The sequence below is a fragment of the Acanthopagrus latus genome, chromosome 6 (genome assembly GCF_904848185.1).
Source record: "Acanthopagrus latus isolate v.2019 chromosome 6, fAcaLat1.1, whole genome shotgun sequence".
Classification (NCBI taxonomy): domain Eukaryota; kingdom Metazoa; phylum Chordata; class Actinopteri; order Spariformes; family Sparidae; genus Acanthopagrus; species Acanthopagrus latus.
Window position 1 is genome coordinate 29,511,093 of NC_051044.1, and position 22,605 is coordinate 29,533,697.

A 22,605-nucleotide genomic window follows, 5' to 3' on the forward strand; every position below is an offset into this window, starting at 1 on the left:
CACTACGTCTATACCCCTCTGGATGTTTTCCCTGGGGAAGCCAGGCAGGCCTGGGCAGCAGTATAGCCTGCTATTCACTCCTCTCCCCTGGGAAAGGATGAGCCTCGCCGGCCCTGAGCATCCTCCTCCCTCCATCATGCAGCAAACACTCTGCCTTGCAGGGATATACAAAGCAGGGTCCCATGCTCCAGCCCGGGAGCACCTGCTAAAATAAGATATGAGGGATTGTGCCAGAGTGCGCTAGCCAGTGTAAACGGAATCATTTCAACACCACTCCAGCAGAGGAGCAGACACTCCGCTGCCCACTCTCTCTGACCTAATCGTGTAATTTTGGAAAGGGGTAAACTGGGGCGTGTTTGCAGTCTTTTCTGCTGGGTTTTTTTTTACTTTTGTCTTCTTCTTTTTTTTTTTTCATAGAAAAAGCGCTGTCTCTAGTGCATTTTGTGCTGATATTATGGAAAAAGTTGCATGATGCACATTTCCATGCTTCATTTCCATAACATTCTGGTTGCTCTGGCAGTGATGATGATGTGTGCTGCTGTGTCTCCAGTGCAAAAAATACTTGTAGGTTACAGAAAGAGCAGATCCATGTACGCATGTTGCAATGTGAGTACCTTTTTTCAGAATTTCTGTGTTTTCTATTATGCCTTTCACAACTTTAGTGATAAGTACTTGTGTTGTTACTGCTCTTGAAATGTATATTGTTATTTAATCAAAATTATACAATATTTATTATATATAATATAAATAATATAATCATAAAAGCCTTCCAATTTTATTTTCACATGGATTCATCACTAAACTCAAGTGTATTAGAATTCTAAGCTGTGCTGGTTTTCACCTAAAGCATTGATCTGGCTAAATCAATGAATCAAAAAATGATTGAGTCAGGTAACCACATCATCAGAAAGAGTGCCAAGCACATGACAGACTCGTATTACTCTGGGATAATGTTAGAAACTGTTTCGTACACCTAACAAATCAAGCCTTCAGTCCCTCTCCCCTGTCTCATGAAGTCCCATGGGAGCCTTGCTGCATTGAAGGGTGTCCATTCAGAGTCCCTAAAGGTGTGTGTATACTCACACGTCACATGTTAGAGCCGATTTGGAAGGCATACCTTTGTGAGGGGATTTGTTTTCTGGAATCATTCTAAAGCGGCTCTGTACCAGGTATCACCTGTTGACGAAATGAGTTTTGTTTCATTACCAAATGTGTTTATTTGATATTTGTGGAAAAGAACACTTTCACCTTTCCTCGACCATGAATATCTTTGGTTCAAACATGTTCGGTCATGTCGCCAACATGGCAGCGCTGTGCAGATATTTTTTTTCTCATTTTAGGTGTGACTGCTTATCAGAAAAAAACAGAGATGGAAGATGCGCTTTGATCCAATTCAGCGACGCAACAAAAAAAAAATAAAATAAAATCATCCAGTAAGATTGCAGTCGAATTAGTCAGTGCTACTTAAGGAGTGGTGCAAAAGTATGTCGAGCGGTTGCACTGCTGTTGCAAAGACAGCGTTGGCTATAGCTTGTTGCTCGGCTACTGTCTGAAGCAAAACCCAACCTCAAGAATCACAATTCGACCCAGAAACCCTGACCTCAGTGCTACTAAAAGGCAGAGTAGAACACCTGTTTGTATAAATAAGTAAGCAGGTTTCTTTGCTTACTGATCTTATAGAAAGTAAGCCAGTTCTGAACCCTCTCGTGCCTCAGCGGTAAGGGGGAACACATATCAATGGAGAACAGACCTTGACAAACACCAGATCGCTCCCTATCGAGTAACTGCCTGTCTGTTCGCTCTTGTTTTACCCCAGTTTCTATCACACTCCCTCTTCTCCTCCTCTGCCACCTCCATCAGCAGGGTTCTTTATCTATTGCAGTGTAGAGTTTCCAGTTAGTCAAGTTGTTCCACGATTACCTGTGGATAGCAACCGGGGGAAAAGAAAAATGTCTCTTCATTTTACCTTGACATTCCTAACGGAAGCACTTCCTTAGTGCTGTGATTTGACCTTCATTTTTTTCCGGGAAATTTGAGCCGGTAGCAGACGGAGGACGGCGAGGTTTATCGGGAACCAGTCTATATGTTGATGATGTCATCCATTGCACTGTTCAGTCTGTATTTACTGATATGTTAAAGCAAACAAGTTGTCTATTGCACATTTAAATACCAAACACAAAAGTCCTATTTCTGTATAAGAATGTCCCCTGTGACTGATTAGTTTTGATGTAGTCATTAATTCATTGGTAATACTGATGAATTCACACATAAACAGCATTTTACAGTTGACTCTATATATCTTATAATTGCTGGGATTTTACACTTCAAAGAAAAGATAAAAATCACCAGACATGGTTTTCACAGGGATATGCTAAAATGCAGTATGTTCGTGTCTCCGTTTGTGTGTGTGTGTGTGTGTGTGTGTGTGTGTGCGTGCTTCTGGCTGGTTGCTGTTTGCTTTTGTTGGCTGTTTATCACTTTAAATCTCTGAGATCTCCCTCCCTGCACTCACCATACAAACAGAGGAGGGTTCACAAGGAGAAGATGAAAAGTTGAAAAGAAAGTGTTTTTTTGTGGGGGGGTGCTGTCTGCATCAGAGTGTCATAATAAGTCTCTCAGCAGTCTTCTACCCTCCATCCGTCTGTACTGCTTTCTCTGCGCCAAGGACAAAATGCTTACACCACAGTGGAGACGCGGTGAGAAAAGAAGAGCCTCTGGGGAGAAAAACTTCAGGGAGAGTTTGGAGAAAGATGAGACGGGGAGGAGGAGGGAAGAAGGTTAGTGTAGGTGTAGAGGTAACGAGATGAAGTTTTAATGATCCCTGTGGGGAAAATGGGCCACTGCTGCAACAAATACTGAGAGGGTACTTCAAGAAAAAAAAAAAAAATAAAAAATGAAAGAAAGAGTGTCAACAGCAATGGAGAAGATGAAATGATGTAGCATAGAGATGCATCACCACCGACAAAAAAGAAGGGACATATGGCGGAGTACGTATGGAACGGTATGGAGCGCAACAAAGGTAACAGACGGATATAACGAGCAAACAGTGAAAGATAAACGTGTTCAGTGTCTTGTATTGTTGTGTAATACATGTCAGATTGGGGGGGGGGGGGGGGGGGGGGGGGGACTGTAATCAAAGGGAAAATGAAGTAAGATCAAAGAAACATACAAAGAAGCAGAGAGAAAAGAATTCAGAAAAATATTAAATGTTTTTTAGAGAGAGACTGCATTTCCACTGACGTACTGTTGGAAGTCCTCATTGAACCCTACGTAACCCATGGTAACCTTAAACATGGTACCTAAACACCACACTGGCTTTGCATTTCCATTTTGGCTTCGGGATAACCCCCTTTTACATTTCCCTCCTCAGAAGCTGCTGCATTTATCAGATGAAACCCTGCGATCTGTTCTGTACATGACTGCCAGATAACAACATATACAAACTGCTCCGCTTGCATTCACCATCGCTTCACTGCTGCTCTCTCTCTCACGACTTGATTAAACCGGGCCCCTCCCCATTGTGTTTCACCCGTGATCGCCTCCTGTGGCCTGTGTCGTACCTATTTTTTGACAGAGGTGGACCGCAGCCGCATTAAACTGCACAGAGCCGATAATGCCAGACAGGAAGTCAGACAGTGGAATGGCACAGAACATCCGGTCAATAAAAAAAAAATTAAAAAAAAGTGCAGCACAACAAGATCAGAAATATTAACAATATATATATATATATATATATATATATATATATATATATATATATATATATATATATATATATATATATATATATATAATACATATATACTCATAAACAGACAAATAAGTAAATGATTTGACTACACAGCCTTCTCAAGCATCATAGAGGCACAAAAATCATGGAGATGTGATGAATTAAAAAAAAAAAAAAAAAAATCCACACAAGTAAATAATGTGAGGCAGGCATGATGCTCCCAGAGGGGTATGAACCTGCGTGTAGGGAGAAACAAAGCTCGCACTCACACCATTCAACAGAGACGTGCCCAGTAGTAACAAGGGGTCACTGGACTACATACGTTCGAGCTCCGCCTGGAAAAGGCTCCTGGCAGCAGGACAAAAGACTGCTGACAAAAGTCGACATCACAGCCCGGACAACAGACAACTCTGGTTGTTCCAAAGGACCAATTGGTGGAGTGCTTGTGCCTTGTAGTATCCAATCGTTGTCATAAAACGGAACGGTTGTTTTATGCACCATACACTACCTTTGACAAATTCAAAGATAACCGTTCTGATGTGTAACAAGCTGAACTGGACTGACACGGTCTGCTTGGTGGATAAAGGGCTAAAGAGTAAATGCAGCAGTGGCAGGATGTTACCAGAAATAACAGCCGAATGACTCGGGGGCGAGGAGGAGGAGGAGGAGGAGGAGGAGGAGGAGGAGGAGGAGGAGGAGGAGGAGGAGGAGCGGAACAACCAAAGTAGCTTGAAATGATTGTTAGTAATTCATGACAGCATCAAGGGCATCCATTTTTTTTTTCTCTGCAAAACAATTAATTTCCTGTCTACACTCTCAACCAAGTGAAACCAGCTGCCTCTTTACAATGTCAAGGACTTTGTCATCATATCTTACAAACGTCAGCGTGACATGTCTTCGCCTTCCCTCGATTAACCCGGTGTGCACCATGATCTCCATGTCTTTATCATGATGATCATGTTGCTGCTCATCAGCCATTCTGCTTTGCATTTCACTCTATTGCCTGGAGACATGAAGAAGATCTGCATGTGGGCACCCTGCATCCCTGCTTTTACTGACTTTCTCTTCCATATGATGAACAGCAGAACGTTGTCAGAATTCAAAGATTTGGACTTTATGGAGTTTTGTCAGACTGATATTAGAGATAAATGAAGAGATAAGTTAACAAATGTGTCAGAGCAGGTGCCACTCTCCCCCTCTCTCTTACTCTCTCTCTCTCTCACACACACACACACACACACACACACACACACACACACACACACTGAATGTGACTCTGAATGCTCATCAGTGATGAGAAGGTAGTGATCTGTGACAGAGGACAGCAGCAGTGAAGTTCACTTTACACTTAAGCGATACTTAATGCCCTGAATGAGTCACTTTGGTTAAGTTTGTTTCGAACATGTGCATTGAAAATTGAACGGGGTCATATTTATTCTTTCATTTTTGCTACCTGAAAGTCTAGACACACTTTACCTCAGAAACACTTTCCTCAGCTCTCCTATTTGAGTCTTTAAAAGCAATAAAACTAATAATTTAAATGTTTTTTATGTAGCTGTAAATGCGTACAAGGACATTTTCAGTTCAGCTCAGACTTTTATTTGTCGCTCAAAGAGAGATTTGACAAACCAAAGCAGGTAAAAACACAAAGACAACGTACAAGAGGATATAAGATTCAGACAACACAAAGGACGAACAAAGAAACGACAAGGGAACTGTTAAAAATAATTAACTGGGGAGGGACAAATAATACAATGCCCTGGAACAGTGCAGTCAAGGTTCTAAAGCAAATGAAGCGCATTGATTACACATGGAACGTCAGACAATGTATTCCGTACTGTTCTTTGCCCACGGGAGCCCGTGTCTCAGATCAGATAGGAAAAGAACAAATCCCTCCAAGAGCGGATGGTCAGAGCTGGCCAAGATCAATCTTTCCTTCCTCAGAATTTGTTTGTCATCAAAGGAAAGGTTTTCTGCTGCCTTCTTTAACAATATTGGAGTGATTTGTTTTATTTATTCATTTTTTTTTCTTTCATTGATTTATTTGTCAGTGGGTTTAAAAGGTTTATGAAAGCGTTTCCCAACAGCTGTGCTTCAGGGTTCACTCTTGACCTTTGGAATGGGGGTCCTTAACTCAAGGTCCACATACTAGAGTCACTCATTCTCTTATGGGCTTCATCGGTTGACTGTTTGCTAGAATACTTAATTAGCAAATAATAAATGATAATAAGATGTCATGAATAAATACATATATTCCTTCCCAAAAGTCATATAAAATGTACAATTTATTATTTTTCTTTTCTTCTTTTCTAAAGCTCTTTGCAACTTGCTATATAAAGATAATATTATTGTTGTAACTGTCATTGCTGCTGCTTTACACAAGGTTAAGAATAAAAAAAAAAACTGTAAGAAGCTGGCATAATGGCATATGTCCGGTTGTGAGAAATCAGTTGCAGCAACACAAATGCCGTATGTATTGGGTGTGAGCCCAGCTTAGAGTAGTGCTCCCATGTGTTCTGGTTTATTTACAGCCCATTTGTCAACCACAACACGGCATGATTCTGTTTCCTACCCTGTGAAATGAAAGAGATTACTGGCTGAGTAAACTTTCCAACTGTCAGTTCAGAAGCAGTTTTTACTGATGCTCTGTTTACATCTCGTCCAATTTGTGTTTTGAAAGCAGGGAAGGCTCGGTGTTCCAAAATGAAAGCTTCATCTGAGTGAAAAAAATATGACTTGCATATAGTTACAAATAGGTTTTAGGAAAATAGGTTTTTATTTATTCTAAAATAACTCATTTGTTGCCTTACGTTATGTTTATATGGTGTGTTTATGACGTGGGTCACTGTATATTTGGGTAATTGAAATTACATTTAAAAAATGAAACTAAATAGTGACCAGAGTGGTATGGGTGGTGATTCTGATGTATTTTATGATTAATAATGAAAAAAAAACAAACTTTAAATAACTGAATTAGGGCTAAAGGAATAGTGACATTGCTACATTGGTTGGTTGGCCAGCTGGTCGGATGAATACTAATGACTCTGGGCACCTCAGACTTTTCATCCTGAGCCATCGTCCACTCACAACTTTCATATGTCCAATGATTAAATTATAAAGAATGACACTTCAATCGGCCCCAGATGACTCTGTATACAGTGGTACAGTAATTACCAAACATTAGCATACTACCAAACAATCAGCATCTTAGCATTTAGTCTCACTGTCCCAGTTTACTCACTGTAAGTTTAGGCAAGTAAACTATTTGGTTAGGTTTAGGAAAACATATACAAACTACAATACCTCTGTGACCTCAGTTACAAATATACCTACGTGATGTCCGTGATAATTTGTGTTTAATTTGACAGTGCTGCAAATACTCTCTGCATTGATTTGAATGTACCGACAGTATGGTTGTGCATGTAGACGCAGCAGTCATTCGTTCCTGAAAAGTAACTTTCCACTGGCCGCCATCAAAGATAAGGGCTGCTCCCAAATCGAACACTGATTTAGAACCTAACCTTACAGCTCCGTGCAAAGTTATGATAAATGTATTTTCTTCAACCAAGTGACATTGTTATTTCCCGAAATGAAAATTACACTGTGCAAAGTTCATCACGTAGCATAGTCAGGCCTAAGGTGTCATAGTCTTGCCTTTCATATTTTATGGTGAAAACGCTTGCAGGGGCCTGGCTTAAAGCAGCCGCCATGCTTGTGTACTTGAGTGTCCTTGTGCGCAGCAGTAACATGAACCCCTTCCTCCGTGCTCCTCTCTACTCTGTTTGCTCACCGGCGCCAAATTAACAATTTGCGAATCAAAGGAGTCATTGAACACCCTCCCTGTAAATTTATTCCACCTTTCATTTCGCATGTCTAATTTAGTTTCCGCTCACTTCCCCTAACCTATCACCAGTCATCATCAGCATTAGTGTGGAAAAAAACTGAGAACATAAACTTGCATCTGTGAGGAGGAGGAGGAGGAGGAGGAGGAGGAGGAGGGAGGGGCGATGAAAACAATTATTTCAAGTCATTTTGTATCGGTGTGTTGCCACTTTGAATGAACAAGACTGAGAGTGTTTTTTCTTTTCTTTTTTTGAGAGGTGGTAATTTCTGTGGACTTGCTCTCGTAATTGGAGAGTGGGGAATTGGCATTAGGACTTGGGGAGCAAATGCGAAACAAAAGTAAAAAGGACAGAAGATGGCAGTCTGTCTGTCTCTGTGTGTCAGTGAGAGAGGGTGTGTGCGTGTGTGTGTGTGTGTGTGTGAAAATCAGCGAGAGGGAGAGTGTGTGGTGTTTTGGCGGAGCTCCTCTCATCTCTGCGAAGGCTTTTATCGTCTCCTCTGGTCGCGGCGCTGATGAGGAGCTTTACAGGCGGCGAGAAGAGAGAGAAGAGAAGGGGAAGCTTGTTAGAGAAGGGAGGTGTTGATGAGATAATTACACAGCTGTCACAGTCCCTGTCTGGCCCAAGAGCTGTGCCATCAACATGTCCGTGTGTTAGTGTGTGTGTGTGTGTGTGTGTGTGTGTGTGTGTGTGTGTGTGTGTGTGTGTGTGTGTGTGTTCATATACAGTATGTGTCAGCCGCCTGTGTGTACATGTTGTGAGTGTGTTTATTTGCAGAACATGTTTGTCATCTCATCTTCTTTTTTTTAAATGGTACAATGCACATTTTTGATTGCATGTTGTTTTCCATCCGTGTGTATGTATGTATAGCATATACAGTGCGTGTTTGTGTGTTTTTGTGTGTGCTTAGACACTTGGTGTAGAATAATAGTTGCACTTTTTCCTTTGAAATGTATGGCCATGTCTTCTGGGGTGGAAATGAGGTTTTGAGCTTCAGTTATTTTCTGCCATTTCGTCTTGCTATAGACCCCCTTTTCTCTCTCTCTCTCTCTCTCTCTCTCTCTCTCTCTCTCTCTCTCTCTCTCTCTCTCTCTCTCTGTGTTTTTTAAGGCGACATTGTTGTTGTCGGCTGTATGGAATCACTGCGGGCGCTGCAGGCAAACACTTCCACTTCCTCAAAGACAGCCCATAATTCTTCCATGTTGACTTCAGACACACTCCCTCTTTCAGATTCCCCTGACCACTGATAGGGACAGGTAGTGTGTGTGTGTGTGTGTGTGTGTGTGTGTGTGTGTGTGTGTGTGTGTGTGTGTTTGCGCGTGTGCACGTCACTGCATTTCAACATCATTTGCGGGCCCGGCTGATTTGATACATGCCACAACATCAATGCCGGGCCGCAGGCGTCCACGCGCCTGCTAACCTACTGGCCAGATTGAGTCGCAGCCGGGGAAGGAAAAGTAATGAGGGAGGAAAGTTGACCACCGCCCTGGGAAATATGTGGCGTGTCTCTGTGCGAGCGAAAACAAGCTCTCCAGTTGGCGGACAGCTTTTTCATTTGGTGCTTACCAAGATGTGGAGGAGTACTGGGTGGAGAGGGCGAGAGAGAAACTGGTGGCGGTGCGGTGGGATGTGCGGAGGGTCAGTATTGGTGGGTTGTGTTTCCGTTATGAACAGAATGCTGTGAAACAGCAACAAACTCAATTTCAAGCCCGGAGTCCTTGAGGAGAGGCACTTGGTTGCTCCACCCGCTTCCAAACGAAGGCTTTAACCACTTCACTGCCGCAGACCCTTTCGGTTGGAATTACGGGACTGTGGCTCTAGCTCTCATCAAGGTGTGATGCAGGTTAGTCAGTCAGAGAAACGCTACCTCAAGTGAGCGAGTGCTCCTAGAGCTTGACGTCGTGACAAAATCTGCGATTTAGGTTGACAAACACAAGCAAAACTCTGTTCATGATGGGCGGTGTGCGGAGAACTGGGCGTCGCTCCTGTTTTTCCTCCGAGTAAGATGAGAAGAAGTGTGCGAGGAGAAATGGACAAAAATTGCTAATTACTGCTTGTCCTCCTCTTTATTCACATGGTTCCTGTCACATTAAAGCAAAGCGTCAGGCATGTCACTAAACCCATATCGCTTGTGTACAAGTCATAATTCAGACAGCAAGAGCAAATTAGATAAATGACTCCCACCACCTTCAAAGACAGAGGGATTTCTCATTTGAGCGGAAATTAAATTAATACCACCGGGAGCGGCTTGTGAATCTTCATACGGACTGCTGTGGTGATAACACACCGCCTCGCATGTTTTCGGATTCAGGGAGGGGGATATATTTGTCCTCTTTTTTTTTTTTTTTCTCGTCCTTTAATAATAACAGTATAGCTGAGGAGAATTCCCTCGGCGCGTCGAAGAATTATTAAATCCACTTGCGCCAGTACGCTGCTTTCATTATGTCACTTTGGCGGGCCAATGAAGAGCACTCACAGGAGTGTAATTGGCGGCATCCATTTGTGACCTTGGCTAGAGTGCGAGGGGCCACCGCATCATCAATACGAGACGGCGGGATGTCGGCGCCCTGAGGGAGGGAGAGGCAGAGAGAAGGCTGGTAGATGGGGGAGGGATGGATGGAGGGATGAGAGGATGGTGGCACTGCCATCTGTCTATGTGTTCTGACCCACTGCCCTCCTCAGCGGCCCAGTGCTCAAATTAGGAGGAGTGACACACCAGCTAATTACGACACACGAGTGTTTGCGTGTGCGCGTTTGCGCGGAAAGCATGCAGAGAAAAGATCACGAGGCTCCACTTGGCAGGATTTTTATGGAAAAATAATTCCATCTTATTATCCTAAATCATGAAGTGGAGCTGCAGCAGACGAGAGTGCTCCATCCCCATTACCGTGCTTTAAACTCATCCTGTTTGCCTCTATGAATTGTGGGTGTAGACGCTTCTTGACCCGCAGGAAGTGACAAACTCGCGCATCAGAGCAAGACTTGAAACTCTCTCCAAACCAGCAGCAACCAAGCGCAGTTAAGGGTTCGACTAATTTTCACTAACTAACCCTGATCTCATCTCTGTGGTCTGCTTCTGCACAGGTTGTTAAACTTAAGCATCCTGTCTGCAGTTTACAAGACACCTTGCTATTAAAGTTAATTATTTTCAGAATGGCTGACTCCTGCTATTTGGAGCCACCAAAGAGCCAGACTGCTTGGGATGGTTTTAATAAAGTGATCTGCATCGCCTTTATTTGGACATCATTTGTGCCCACACAGGTGTTTTCAATTATTCCGGCTGATTAGATATTTTTTCAGGCTGAAGATGTGCAGAGCTATCCTGGGAGTCTGTAAAGTCCCCAAAGTTTACAGAAATGTGGGGTAAGCGATTCTGGAGAAAGAGAGTTGATTGTTGAGTCTCTTGAGACCTATCCTGGCTAGATATAGACTTTTGGTATAAAGTCTGTCATTGGGCGCCTATCGCAGGTGGCAGTCCACTCTTCCTTCAGGTATCTGCATGTCACTGTTACATGCCTGCATGCTGAAAGTGGAAGGTTACACTAAACTGGTTGTTAACAGTACTAAACCGAACAAGCCAGCAGCTGTTACATTTCTTTTGAAGGGATAATAACATTTTAATGCCACTCAAAACAAGTCCTCCGCGACGCTAGGCTATTTCGCGGGCGGGATTACCGTCGTCGCTTTTGTGCCACCAAAGATGATTGTGTTTGGTTTCAAAGAATTACAAAAAAGCAAGGGTGTTTTTTTTTTTTTTTTTCCCCTTCTGTACCAGCACGACAATTGGTGTAGCCAGACCATTCTCCAGCACCGACACAGTGCAGTGTGCAGCTGAAATGGATGCGGCTATGCGAGTCTAAAAGAGACACAGCAGCAGTAATTCCTATGGGTTAATTAAATGGCAGACAAAGTTAAAAACTAGCTTAATACTTTAGCAGCTAAAGAAAAACAGACAGAGTTGATTGAGCCCAAACAACAGAGTTAAAAGAACAGTGGATATTGAAGAGAACTCCAACTGGATGTCTACTGGATGTGTATGTAGGCAGCTGTTTGAATGTCAGCCCCGTGTCTATCTTTTAGCCCGTTCTGTAATTCTGGCCCGAATGTGTTATTGCACCTTGATATTAATCATGTTAATGTTTGTGGTGCCATCCTAGCAGGTGGTGTAAACGTAAAGCAGAACGTCAGGTGTCAGTCAGGCCGGGGGGTGCTCAGACAAGCCAGAGAGGAGGTGTAATCAGGCAGAAGGGAAAACACTTGTGAAAGTGTAGAATGGATGCGCAGATGCTTTAAGTACTCATCACTGTGTTTTCTGCAGAAGACAGTTCCACCTCTCGCTCAAACTTTGTGGGCGGTTCTCTTTTTGTTGAAGTTTGACTTTCTGCTGTTTTCGTTCTCTTTTCAGTACGCTTTTTTTTTTTTTCTACAGTGTTTTATAAAGTAGTATAAAAGTAATGTCCTTTTTGTCAGTGGTCTAATAAACCAGAAAACACTCCATATTCAGAACATCTGATGTCAAATATCTGTTGCACTCTGAGTTCGCTGTGTTTTCTAAGCGACCAAAGAGCGGTGCTGAGTGTGTGTCTGAAAACTCATCAGTATGGGTAAAAAGTATACGGACATGAACTCGGCCAGCTGAGGGGGAGGAGGCCAGGCCGTGCAGTTCACTTCCTGCTTCAAGGCAAAAGAAAAAAACAACAAAAAAACGCCGTAGCTTTAACATGCAGAAGAGACAGGAAGAGAGCAAGTGTCAGACAGAAAGATGAAGGATGAAAGATGGAAAGCTAAGAAGTGTGAAGTGTTTTGTTAAACTCATTCTAATGTGAGGAACATCACTTGGTTGCCTGACAAGCAGCCCTGGGGCAGAGATCATATTAGCTGAAAGTGTTGAAGAGAAGAGAGAAACGCGCGCGCGCGCACACACACACACACACACACACACGCGCACACACAAACCTGCTAGTGTGGAAGATATGGACTCTGCCAGTGGGTAGAATTAGTGGTTTGCTTAGTTCTTCATCCACCTTTTCCTCGTCTGTCCATCTGTCTTCCTTGTTAAATCCTGCCACTCAAATGTAAAGGTGTGTCCAGACAGAATGTGAGGTGAATAATGAATGCGCAGAGTTTTCATTCAGAGTGGGTGCCAAGGGGTGAGTGGGCGCACACCGACGTGAATTAGCGCTACGAAAAGAGCATAAAAAGAGGTCAGGAGGCTTCTACGTATGTGATTCCGACATGTTTCCTTTGTTTTTTTTTTGTTTTTTTTTGTTTTTTTTTAAGTGAAGGAAAAGTAACAGAAATAAATATGGTTTCTGGTAAGTTCTGATACAAAGCCAAGCTATAGCTAAACTGTGTTTACTACAAACAAAGCTAATAAAGCTACATTTAGCAATGGACTTCCCCTTGTAGAGAAAAAAAAATCTGTTATCAAAAAAACTAGCTGATAGGTGTAGGTGACAGTAACATATCTGACAGTGCTGTGTATGAAAATTAAAAACACTTCTTTGATTTTTTGTTAGCAGTACTTTGTTTATTTATGGGGCATTTGTGAAAACAGACAATGTAGTTTATTTATTGCAGGCTCAACATCCAATTGCATTTACGAGGGCACCCATATTACAGCTATGACATCACACCATCATAACTATGACATCACACCTGTCATGGACATTTATAAATATTTATGAGTGTCATTTAATCAGTGATGTCATTGTTTTAGTAAAGTTAACAGTGTTTAAGATTTCTTTGTTATGGCAACTTACACCCCTTCAAATAAAGTGTTGCCAGTTATATCACCTTCTGTATGTTTACCTTAAGTTATTTTTCAATTCCCGGGTGGCTTTATTTGTATATAGTCTTGCTTTCACTCACTCACACCCATGCACGTTCTTTTGCACTTTGGATTGAAATCTTTATATTGCATGTTGAGACATTGCTAAAAACTTTAAAGCTTACGGCCACCCCGCGCGCTGTACATTCAACTGTAAACGTTTCATTTCCTGTTCTATTCTGAGCCTGCCTCTGAGGTCCCAGCTCTGAGGGCTCAGAGGGTGAACAAGGTCAAGGTGACATCACACGCTGTGACACCCAGCTCAGAGTTGCCGTGACGACCGTCCAGCCTCATCAGTCACACCTGTCAGACAGGTGTACACCTGTGTGTGTGTGTGTGTGTGTGTGTGTGTGTGTGTGTGTGTGTGTGTGTGTGACTCTGTCAGGTGCCAGTGTTCACAGAGGATGGTGATGAAGGACAGGATGGATGGAGCACGACAGGAAAAAACAGTCATTTAAAGTTCATCACTTACCGCCTCTGTTGTTGTTTGTGCTCTCTCTGCAGTGAATCTTCTGGACACGACGACCATCACAGGAGACTGGGGCTGGCTAACGTATCCCTCACATGGGGTAAGATCAGACTGTCCGCGGAGGGTTTTGTCTGAGTGTAACATTTTCACACAACAGGACGAATTCAAATAGCTTTGAAAACCCTTGCGAATGAAATAAACTAAATCAGCATGTTTGCTGGCTAATCCTCATTGTAACCGCGTCTCTGTAAAAAAAAACAAAAAAAAACCAACAAAAAACCCAACAGCAGAAATTTCCACCACAAAGCGACACCTGTTGCAAAGGTATTCCTATTTTTATCCCGTCTGAAGGCATGTGAGGCAGTGATTTTCCAGTCGAGGGGGAGTCTGTGCTTATTAAATGGGATCCGGCTGTAACGCTGACACCACGGGCTAATTACATGTTCGTCCGGTGTAGCCAGACAACTATACACACCACTCACCTAATTCCAACATCAACTGCGACACCACTTGCAGCCCCCTCCGCATATTGGCAGGAAAGGTGCAGATCACAGAAGGGGGGGGGGGGGGGGGGCATAGCTCCCGGGGGGGAGGACGAGGAGGGGGAGGTGAAGTGAAGACGGAGAGAGATGAAAGAGAGCGAGCGAGGTGACAGCGAGGGCACGGCGTCGCCACATTAGCATATTGTAATGCCACATGATGATGCCTGGGGTGATGAATTAGGACTCCTGCAGTGATCTTTATAGCAGCGAGATGCCACCGTGTCCCCGACTCCCCCGGCTGTCAGTGAAGTGGTAGAAACATTTAACTCACCTCCGGCCCACACAACAGAAGGCGGTGTGATTGAACAGCGGCCAGGAGGAACAGATGGATTGTCTTTCAAGTCCTGAGAAAAGAGCTGGAAGAATTGGATTAGAGTTTTGAGCGAAATGACTCCCTCTGTGTGAAATCAGCGTGAGGCGTGAATCTCCTCTGTCCTGACAGGCAGCATGTTATAACATCTAGATTACATAAACTCAGCTCATGATGTTTAATTTAATTGGTTCAGTATGCCAGAAATATTCGCTCCAAACCTGATGGGAGACGATTTTGCGCAGCGAGCTCCTGCACATGTGATGTGTGAATGGATTTATAGCCGGAGCTCAGCTCTGTGGCATTATGGTGCGGTTACATAAGGTGTGCATCTTGTGCTGAATGGCAAAGGATCTAAGGATGCTGAAACAAGCTGTGCGATGTTTTGTTCTTGTCAGCTTGTGACAAAAAAAGGAGTCGATCAGATGTTTAAAAATACAGTATGACATATAATTCACTGCCTGTTTCTTTGTGGTGAAGAAAAGAAAATAATCATCATGGGCACTTACGTTAAGGAGCCACTAGGCTCACTCTACACACTGGAGTAAGTGCTTTATAGTTAATCCTAAACTGAATCTTTGGATATCTTATGAAGATAATTGCTATCCCAGAGACCTGAAAATATGGAAAATTGTAAAACCAAAGCAACTGCCTGGAGGACAGTCCCCAGAAAAAATAAGTTTCCTTTTTGTTTTCCTGCGTTCAGATGATTTTTAAAGATTGAGACTAACACCATAATAAATCCACTGCAACAGTGTATTCATATCAAATACTTGAAAATAAGTGTCCCACTTTGAATTCTCAGAATAAAATGCAGATTATTTCTCCACTCCAGCATGAGCTTGCCTAAATCTCTGGCATAAAACATCATTCATCAGTTTCACTCAGGTGTAATTTTATGCCCGAGCCACTTAGAGACTCTGTCACCATCCTCTTGATGGGGAAATTGTTCCAAACCTGATGAACTACACAAAAATGAATGTGGCAAATTTTACAACACCTGCCCCTGTCCTTTGAAAACGTCCAAAAACCCTTCCGAACTGTCTTTTGTGCTTCACTCTCCTCCCCTGTCCATCTCTAATTCACGATGTACAGTGTCTAGAAACTTGAAGAAGCAACTTCCAGTAAAGTCAGATTGAGTTGGCAGCTGTGTTTAATAGTGATTAGCATTTTGCCATATTACTGCTACAGCACGCTGAGAATCAGATCAGATCAGACTGAAAGCATCTGATAATACAATAAGTACTTTCAGATTGTTCGGGGATGTTCAGAAGAACATCCTTCCCACTAGCTCCTTTTACTTCTCAATAGTTTCTACATTTTTTTCTACATTTTGTACAATTGAGGTTTTTCTTCAATGTTGTGGTAAGTCATTTCATAGTTCTACCCTCCATTGTGGGAGAGCTGACAGAAGTGGTCACAAAGCTTTCCCTGATTCCAAAAAGTTGAGACGCGCTAAACATAAATAAAACATAACTGGCATTTGCTGGTCCTTTTTGCCGTGTACGAAACTGTCAACAGTACAAAGACAAAGTACTGTTTTTTAATGTTTGACCTCATTACATTCATTGATTTTTCTAATTATGTGCTTATTCTGAAGTTGCTGGCAGCAACACGTTTCAAACAAGTCGGGACGGGAGCAACAGAAGACTGTGAACGTTGATGAACGCTCCAAAACGACTTGAAGTTCCAGATTACTAGTTCTGGATTACTTTTAAAGTCAAGTGTTTTTTTAGGTTTTGATGTTATTGTTTCCACTTAATTGTGTAGATATTTTGGTGGATGAAGCACATTAGCACAAATGAATAATGTGAAACACTGATTTGAGATTTGAGAAAATGTAACTAACTGGCCAAATGTCTATAAATAGTGTCTCTTAGCTGCCTGTAATCAGCAGCATATTCAACAATTGGTACATCTGCCATATTGAGATCAAATAGTCAGAATACAGACTAGTGTTCACTTCGCTCAACAATACATTGCACATTGCATGTACAATACTGTTTGTACATGCAGCTGAGATTGCTCCCACTGTGACAGCTGACAGGGTTAGTGTGTATTTATCTGTGTACGTGGAGTTTGTTAGAAGCTTGTACAGTGTTAAGTCACTACACTGAAGGAGCTACTGTCCCCCAAGTAGGAAGTTTGATTTACTCGCAGTACTAAGTGCCGCTGTAGACTGGGTATGTTTTGAGCTTGATAATGATGCATTCAAAATGAGTCCTCTGCATAGCTATCAGAGCAGCAGCAGCACTTTGTTGCCGTGGGCCCCGCTTCTGCTTTCAGGTCTTTCAGCCATGCTGAGTGGAAACAGAACAGAACAGTCTGATGGCTCTCTTTGCACGGCTAAATACATTTAGCAAAACATTTTCAGTGCTTTTTCCACGGGATTCATTTACTGCGTGCTGCAACATGAAGCATTCATCAAGAACTTGAGAGTTTGTGTCATAAGACAATGGGTTCCATTTTTTAAAGTCTGTTTCACAACAGCTCCCACGTGCATCTTTGACTACATTGTAAAGGCTGGTTGCTTTTTTTGTGTTTCCATGGACACTATATCTGAGTCGTGGCAGAATGATGCATTTTGGTGGTCACATGTAGGTATGTCGCTGGGACCAAGGAGTATAATCCCTGGAGTCACATACTTTAAAATGCATTATTGTCCTCATACTGTCAGCTCTTCTGTTCACCCTCTGCCTGAACGCTCCTGTCTCTTTAAGGCCATCTTGCTAAAAGTAAAAAGGCTAGTCTGCACTGATTGGCCAGCGCTCACATCCCAGAGCAGGCACCACCCTCCGCGTTTCCACAGCAGCTCTGTCAGTGTTTTTTTTGCAACGATGTCCATCCATTGCTGACTTTATAGTTGGGACATCAAAAGTGTACAGAAGTCCTGGTGGCTGTTTCTTCTTTTGGGCTCTGATAGAATGTTTTTATACTTTCACAATACTCATACAGCACCTGGACATGCTTTATAGTCAAAAAAGGCATAGAAATCTCACTTCGTACAATATGGTACCTTTAACTTGGGCCAAACTGACCAATAACCTTTTTTTTTTATATTCTCATGGCTCAAGTGTTTAGTTTAGATAAACTTGAACAATTCTGAGCCTTTTCTTTAACACAGACGCTGTTCATGATATGCGTGATGTACACGGTGCCTCGGACAGTCTATGTGCCTGTGTGTGTTTGAGAAAGAGAGAGAGAAAACATTGCTGAGACCTCATGGGCTCTTTGATAAATGGATGTTTTGACAGTTTTAACTTTCACACCTGCACAAACACACACACACACACACACACACACACACACACACACACACATTCACACATATAGCACACGTATAAGGTCATTTTTCGCCATCCTGACAGTTTACAGTGTTATGAATGTGCCATGCTAGCAGCATCACTTTTTCAGCTGCCCTCTGCTCCGGGCAGCAGCAGCTTTTTGATGGTCTTAGACGGAGAAAACACAACTGCAGCGGAGGGAAAAAAAAAAATCTGTAGCCCGACGATTATGTCACACAAAGCTGTTATCACTCGGTGCTGAGAGTGACTTGTGTATGTGCGGTCACGCCGCGTTTGTTCCACAAAGCGGCTGAGAAGTTTGGATTCTGCAATACCACGTGAAATGTACTGTTATATAACAAGTACATTAAACTTGGCTCTGTGGTTAACCTGCAGGTTCAGAGATGTTATTTTTACATAGAAATGTTGTTCAGGAGGCGACACACGTGTCACTGTGAGCGAGCGAGTGAGGCAAAGGTGAGAGGGAGAGAGAGGGAGAAATGGATAGAGAGGCTGCCCACAGGGAAAACAAGAAGAGTAAGTGTCAGGTCTGTGCTGAAGGAAGATGGATTAAAATTGTCAGCCTGTAGTTTCCTGAATGTAAAGTCATTTTCAGACAGAGGGACAGGGGACAGTCATTTCCTCTCTGCAGCTCAGACAGCGTTATATTTTAATTCTCTTAATTCGAGACTCTTAATTTGTTTTATTGTACTTCTCGATGGATGAATTCCCCTTTTGCATGTAGGCACACTGTATAGTATATTTAAAGCTGCACCAATAAATATTTTCATATTAAAAATTGGTCAGCTAATTATGTGTAATCAGGCTGTTCTGATTTAGTGTTCGTATGAGTGTGACCTAGGTGCTGCAGCTGCAAGCTGGGTATTGCGAGAAGACATCCCGACTCACTGTTTTGCTTGTGCTGCTCGACATTCAGAGGATTAAGTTTGACAGGTTGTGCATAGCCCTTCATAGGATGTCATACAAGCCGTCGTATGAGGTTGCATTGATATAATATGACAGAGGTCACTCATATTGACTAAAGCACAGAGAATTCATCATCATCATCGGACTATGCCAAGTCAAGTCTATTGTGTTTACAAATCACAACAAAACATTCCACCATGAGCGAGCACTTGTTGACAGCGGGGAGGAAAAATCACCTTATAACAGGCAGGAACCTGGGAGCAGACCTGGACTCGTGGTGAGCGACCATCTGCCTGAGCGTCCAATAGGACTATGGAGTATTTTAGCATCATTGAGACTGCAGCGTCAGGGCTCCCATCAAACTGATTCTATGCAGCTGTTCGTGGCAACACCAGCTCTGATAATGTCACTGTGTGCAACCTCACCAAACAGCAGAGAGACACATATAGATACTAGCAGATGAACATAGAGGAGCGTTCAGCAGCTAGAGAGACAGATGTATTGATGAGGAGCTGGCAGCACAGCAGCCTGGCTGTTCAGAAGTGTGTTTCTCTGCACCTGTTAATCTGCTCCTCTGCGCCTTTCTAATGGCACATAGAGCTGACCTATTTAATAAACTAATGAATTTATAACATGTAGCCTGTTATGTATTCTGGAGAAGTGGGACATTGTTTCTTCAGCAACAGTGTTAAGGACCATAGACTTCTGTATTGATCTGCAGGGATTGTTTTTTTTTTTTTTTTTGTTCTGCTGCCTGCAGCCTGTGCGTCTACGTGTGCCTGCTTATGTCCGCGGAATAAAAATGTAGCAGTGACGCTATTTCTAACAGATCATCTGTGTGTATCTTCGTTTTTTTTTTTTTTTTGCCAGAACACTCAAAGAGAAAACAGAACATACGCCAGAACGATCGCAACAGATTGCGAGCCAAACAGCCTAATTGGTTAACATGAGCGACAAAAGGAAGCAGGCGGCTATTTGTGTGTCCCGGGTGTGGTACGGAGAGGGCGGAAAAGTGTACTCGCAGCTAGTGAGAATTATGTAAGAAAAAGTCATAGTATGCCCGAGAGCAAAATGAAAATAAAAAACAGTGAAAACTGGCCCGCTTCAACAACTGTCTAACTTGTGTGTTCTTCAGCTCTAAATAGTACTAAATGGATGAACTATTTCACTCTGAGCAGCTTCCTAAAAAGTGGCCAATTGTTTCTGGAAATTATTCAGCCTTTGGTAGAGATGAAACTGTATGCTGTTTGTTTTGCTATGGTCTATTTGTTTTTATGTATCTTTTAGTGGTCTATTTAGTTTTCCTTCCTCTCGGTCGGTATTGTTTGTGGAGTGCGTCGTCGGCTTTTCTTTGATGTCTTGTCGAAAATTTGAAATTCAATACAGTGTAGGTCGTAAACAAGATGAAACAATAAACATTGTGTGACCCATTTCTAAAGATATATGTATGGGCTTGAGGCTGAGACGGACGGAGAAAAAAGTGGAGTGGAATTTTCTTGGTGATGTTACAGCCGGATTAAAATGTTTCCAGGAAAATAGCAGAAGACTGTCAGCTTTCACTTACCGTTGAGTCGACAGCGTGTGAATGTGTGTGTGTGTGCGTGTGTGTGGGTTAGGTCTTTATTAGCACCCTGACCTCTCCCTCTGCGCAAGTCTCGTTTGGATGACATCATGACAGATCACGTCTTCGACTCAAGGGGCATCTTTCCATCCAATTTATTCAGGCAATGGTTAGGACGCCCGTGGGCTGTCCCAGGAGCATCTTTCCCTGTTTTTCGCTCTCTTTCTCCTCTCTCTCTTCCTCACACGCATGCACACACACACACACACACACACACACACATGCACATGCACGCACACACACACGCACTCACTCCCACTTTCTCTCAGAGCTTGTCAGATAGGGCAGGAAGACTTCATTATCCTCCAGTCCGATCTATGTTGGCCATGACAGGTTCATCCACCGGCCACCACACAATCGATACAGCTGACAGTACAATGTGTGTGTGTGTGTGTGCGTGTGTGATGATTAACGTGGGCCGCAGAAGCCATGATGTGGATGAGCAAATGATGAGCTGAAGTGTCAAAAGCCCACAGTCTGTTGCCATTACTAACTATTTCTCAAACTCCTTGTTACTGTCTCTTCCTCTCTGTCACACACACACCAACTCACAGACACTTTCTTTTTTTTTTTTCTTTTTTTTTCTGCATATTACTATCTGCAGCATCTGACAGTGCCTTCCACTGCTGCTTCTTAAAGAACAATCTCAGACCTGCAGGACTCATGAAGGTGTCTGTGAGTGCACAGCAGCCAGACAGCAACATTTTAATATTTTACCCAGCAAGCATTTCCTGTTGAACTTTTCAACTTTCAGTTTTCATGGTACCACATAAATTCAAGATAGCATCATGACTGCCGAGACAAGAAATGTATGTAGGTTTGTTTGCTCCATTAAAATATTCACACCTAGCACGCCTGCTGCTGTCATAACATTGTGAAACGAAGAGGTTATCACAGTTACTGTTACACAGTGAAACAAAATTTGTTGAGGAGAGTTATTTAAAGCAGACCAATTCGACTGGTGGCCCGTGGGCCGAATGCGTCCCTGTTACACTCTCATACACCAGCGCTTTGATCATTTATCTTAGTTGGCCAATTAGCCCATTCATTAGTTATATGCGTTGCCAAGCACAAAAATAAATGTTATTTCATCATGAAGTTTTAACCCAGGCTGTTTCAGCAGAGTAAATTGAGGAGAATCAAACCGACAACCTACATCTAAGATTAAAAAGTTGGTTTTCTTTTTTTTTTCTTTTTTTTTTTTTTGCAGCCATACCTTTGCATGTAATGTTTTTTTTTTTTTTTCATTTGGGGAAACTAATCAACAAAGTGGAGGAAAACAAAAAAATAACTGCTTTAACACACTGACATAGGGAATGTAGAGGTCCACCCCATGGCACTGTTTCAACGGATCCAAGATGGTGCCGCACGCTTTGCGAGTTAATGGTTATCTGCTTGTTTCTTTCAAGTCAATTATACTTTATTTATTCACCACTGGTTCAATGGTAACTGCATTTCATTGTATCTGTACTTGAACTATGCACAGTGTGAATACATTGCTGAATCGATTGCTGTTAAGTGAAAGTAGTCATATCATTAACTGAAACCTAAAAGTTAGTATAATCACATATTCTAATATTAGCATTCATTCACATGACTACTTGTATTTAAACTGTTGTGCCTGTGGTGATAAACCCTGCAGTGATATTTCTCTGTGTGTTAGAGTTACTCTGCAGTGCTTCGCTGCTGTACAGAGCTTCAAAGCAGCTTTAAAGCAACAACTCTCAGCTCACTGTTTAGCTGTCTGGCCTGCAGGTTTGCTGCTCGCTCTCACAGCTCAGGAAAAGCTCTAAAAACCCCACTGTGCCTACCTGCTCAACACCAGGGAAGCCATGCCATGCAGGGTCGAGGCGAAGTCTGAACAAGGGAGTCTTGAGTCTTTTTGCGGAAGGACGGCGAGTGATTCCGCCGTCCTGACATCGGTCTGGAGTTCGTTCATTTACCTGTCAGCATGGCCTTACGAGATTTACTTGCCGAGCGGACTCACATCTCTACTTACCCAGCAAGGTTGGACAGAACACTAACCATCAACACTGATTGTTTTTTCCTT

General features: G+C 42.7%; 1 protein-coding gene across 5 annotated transcripts in view; it reads left to right on the top strand.

Moving 5' to 3' along the window:
- The window catches only part of epha8 (eph receptor A8), a 122,953-nt gene that overhangs the window by 12,451 nt on the left and 87,897 nt on the right, over positions 1-22,605 (top strand). For all 5 annotated transcript variants that reach the window (XM_037102229.1, XM_037102233.1, XM_037102230.1 and 2 more), the window contains exon 2: positions 13,907-13,971. In XM_037102229.1, coding sequence (XP_036958124.1) covers positions 13,907-13,971 — 65 coding nt within the window. The remainder of the gene's footprint in view (positions 1-13,906; positions 13,972-22,605) is intronic.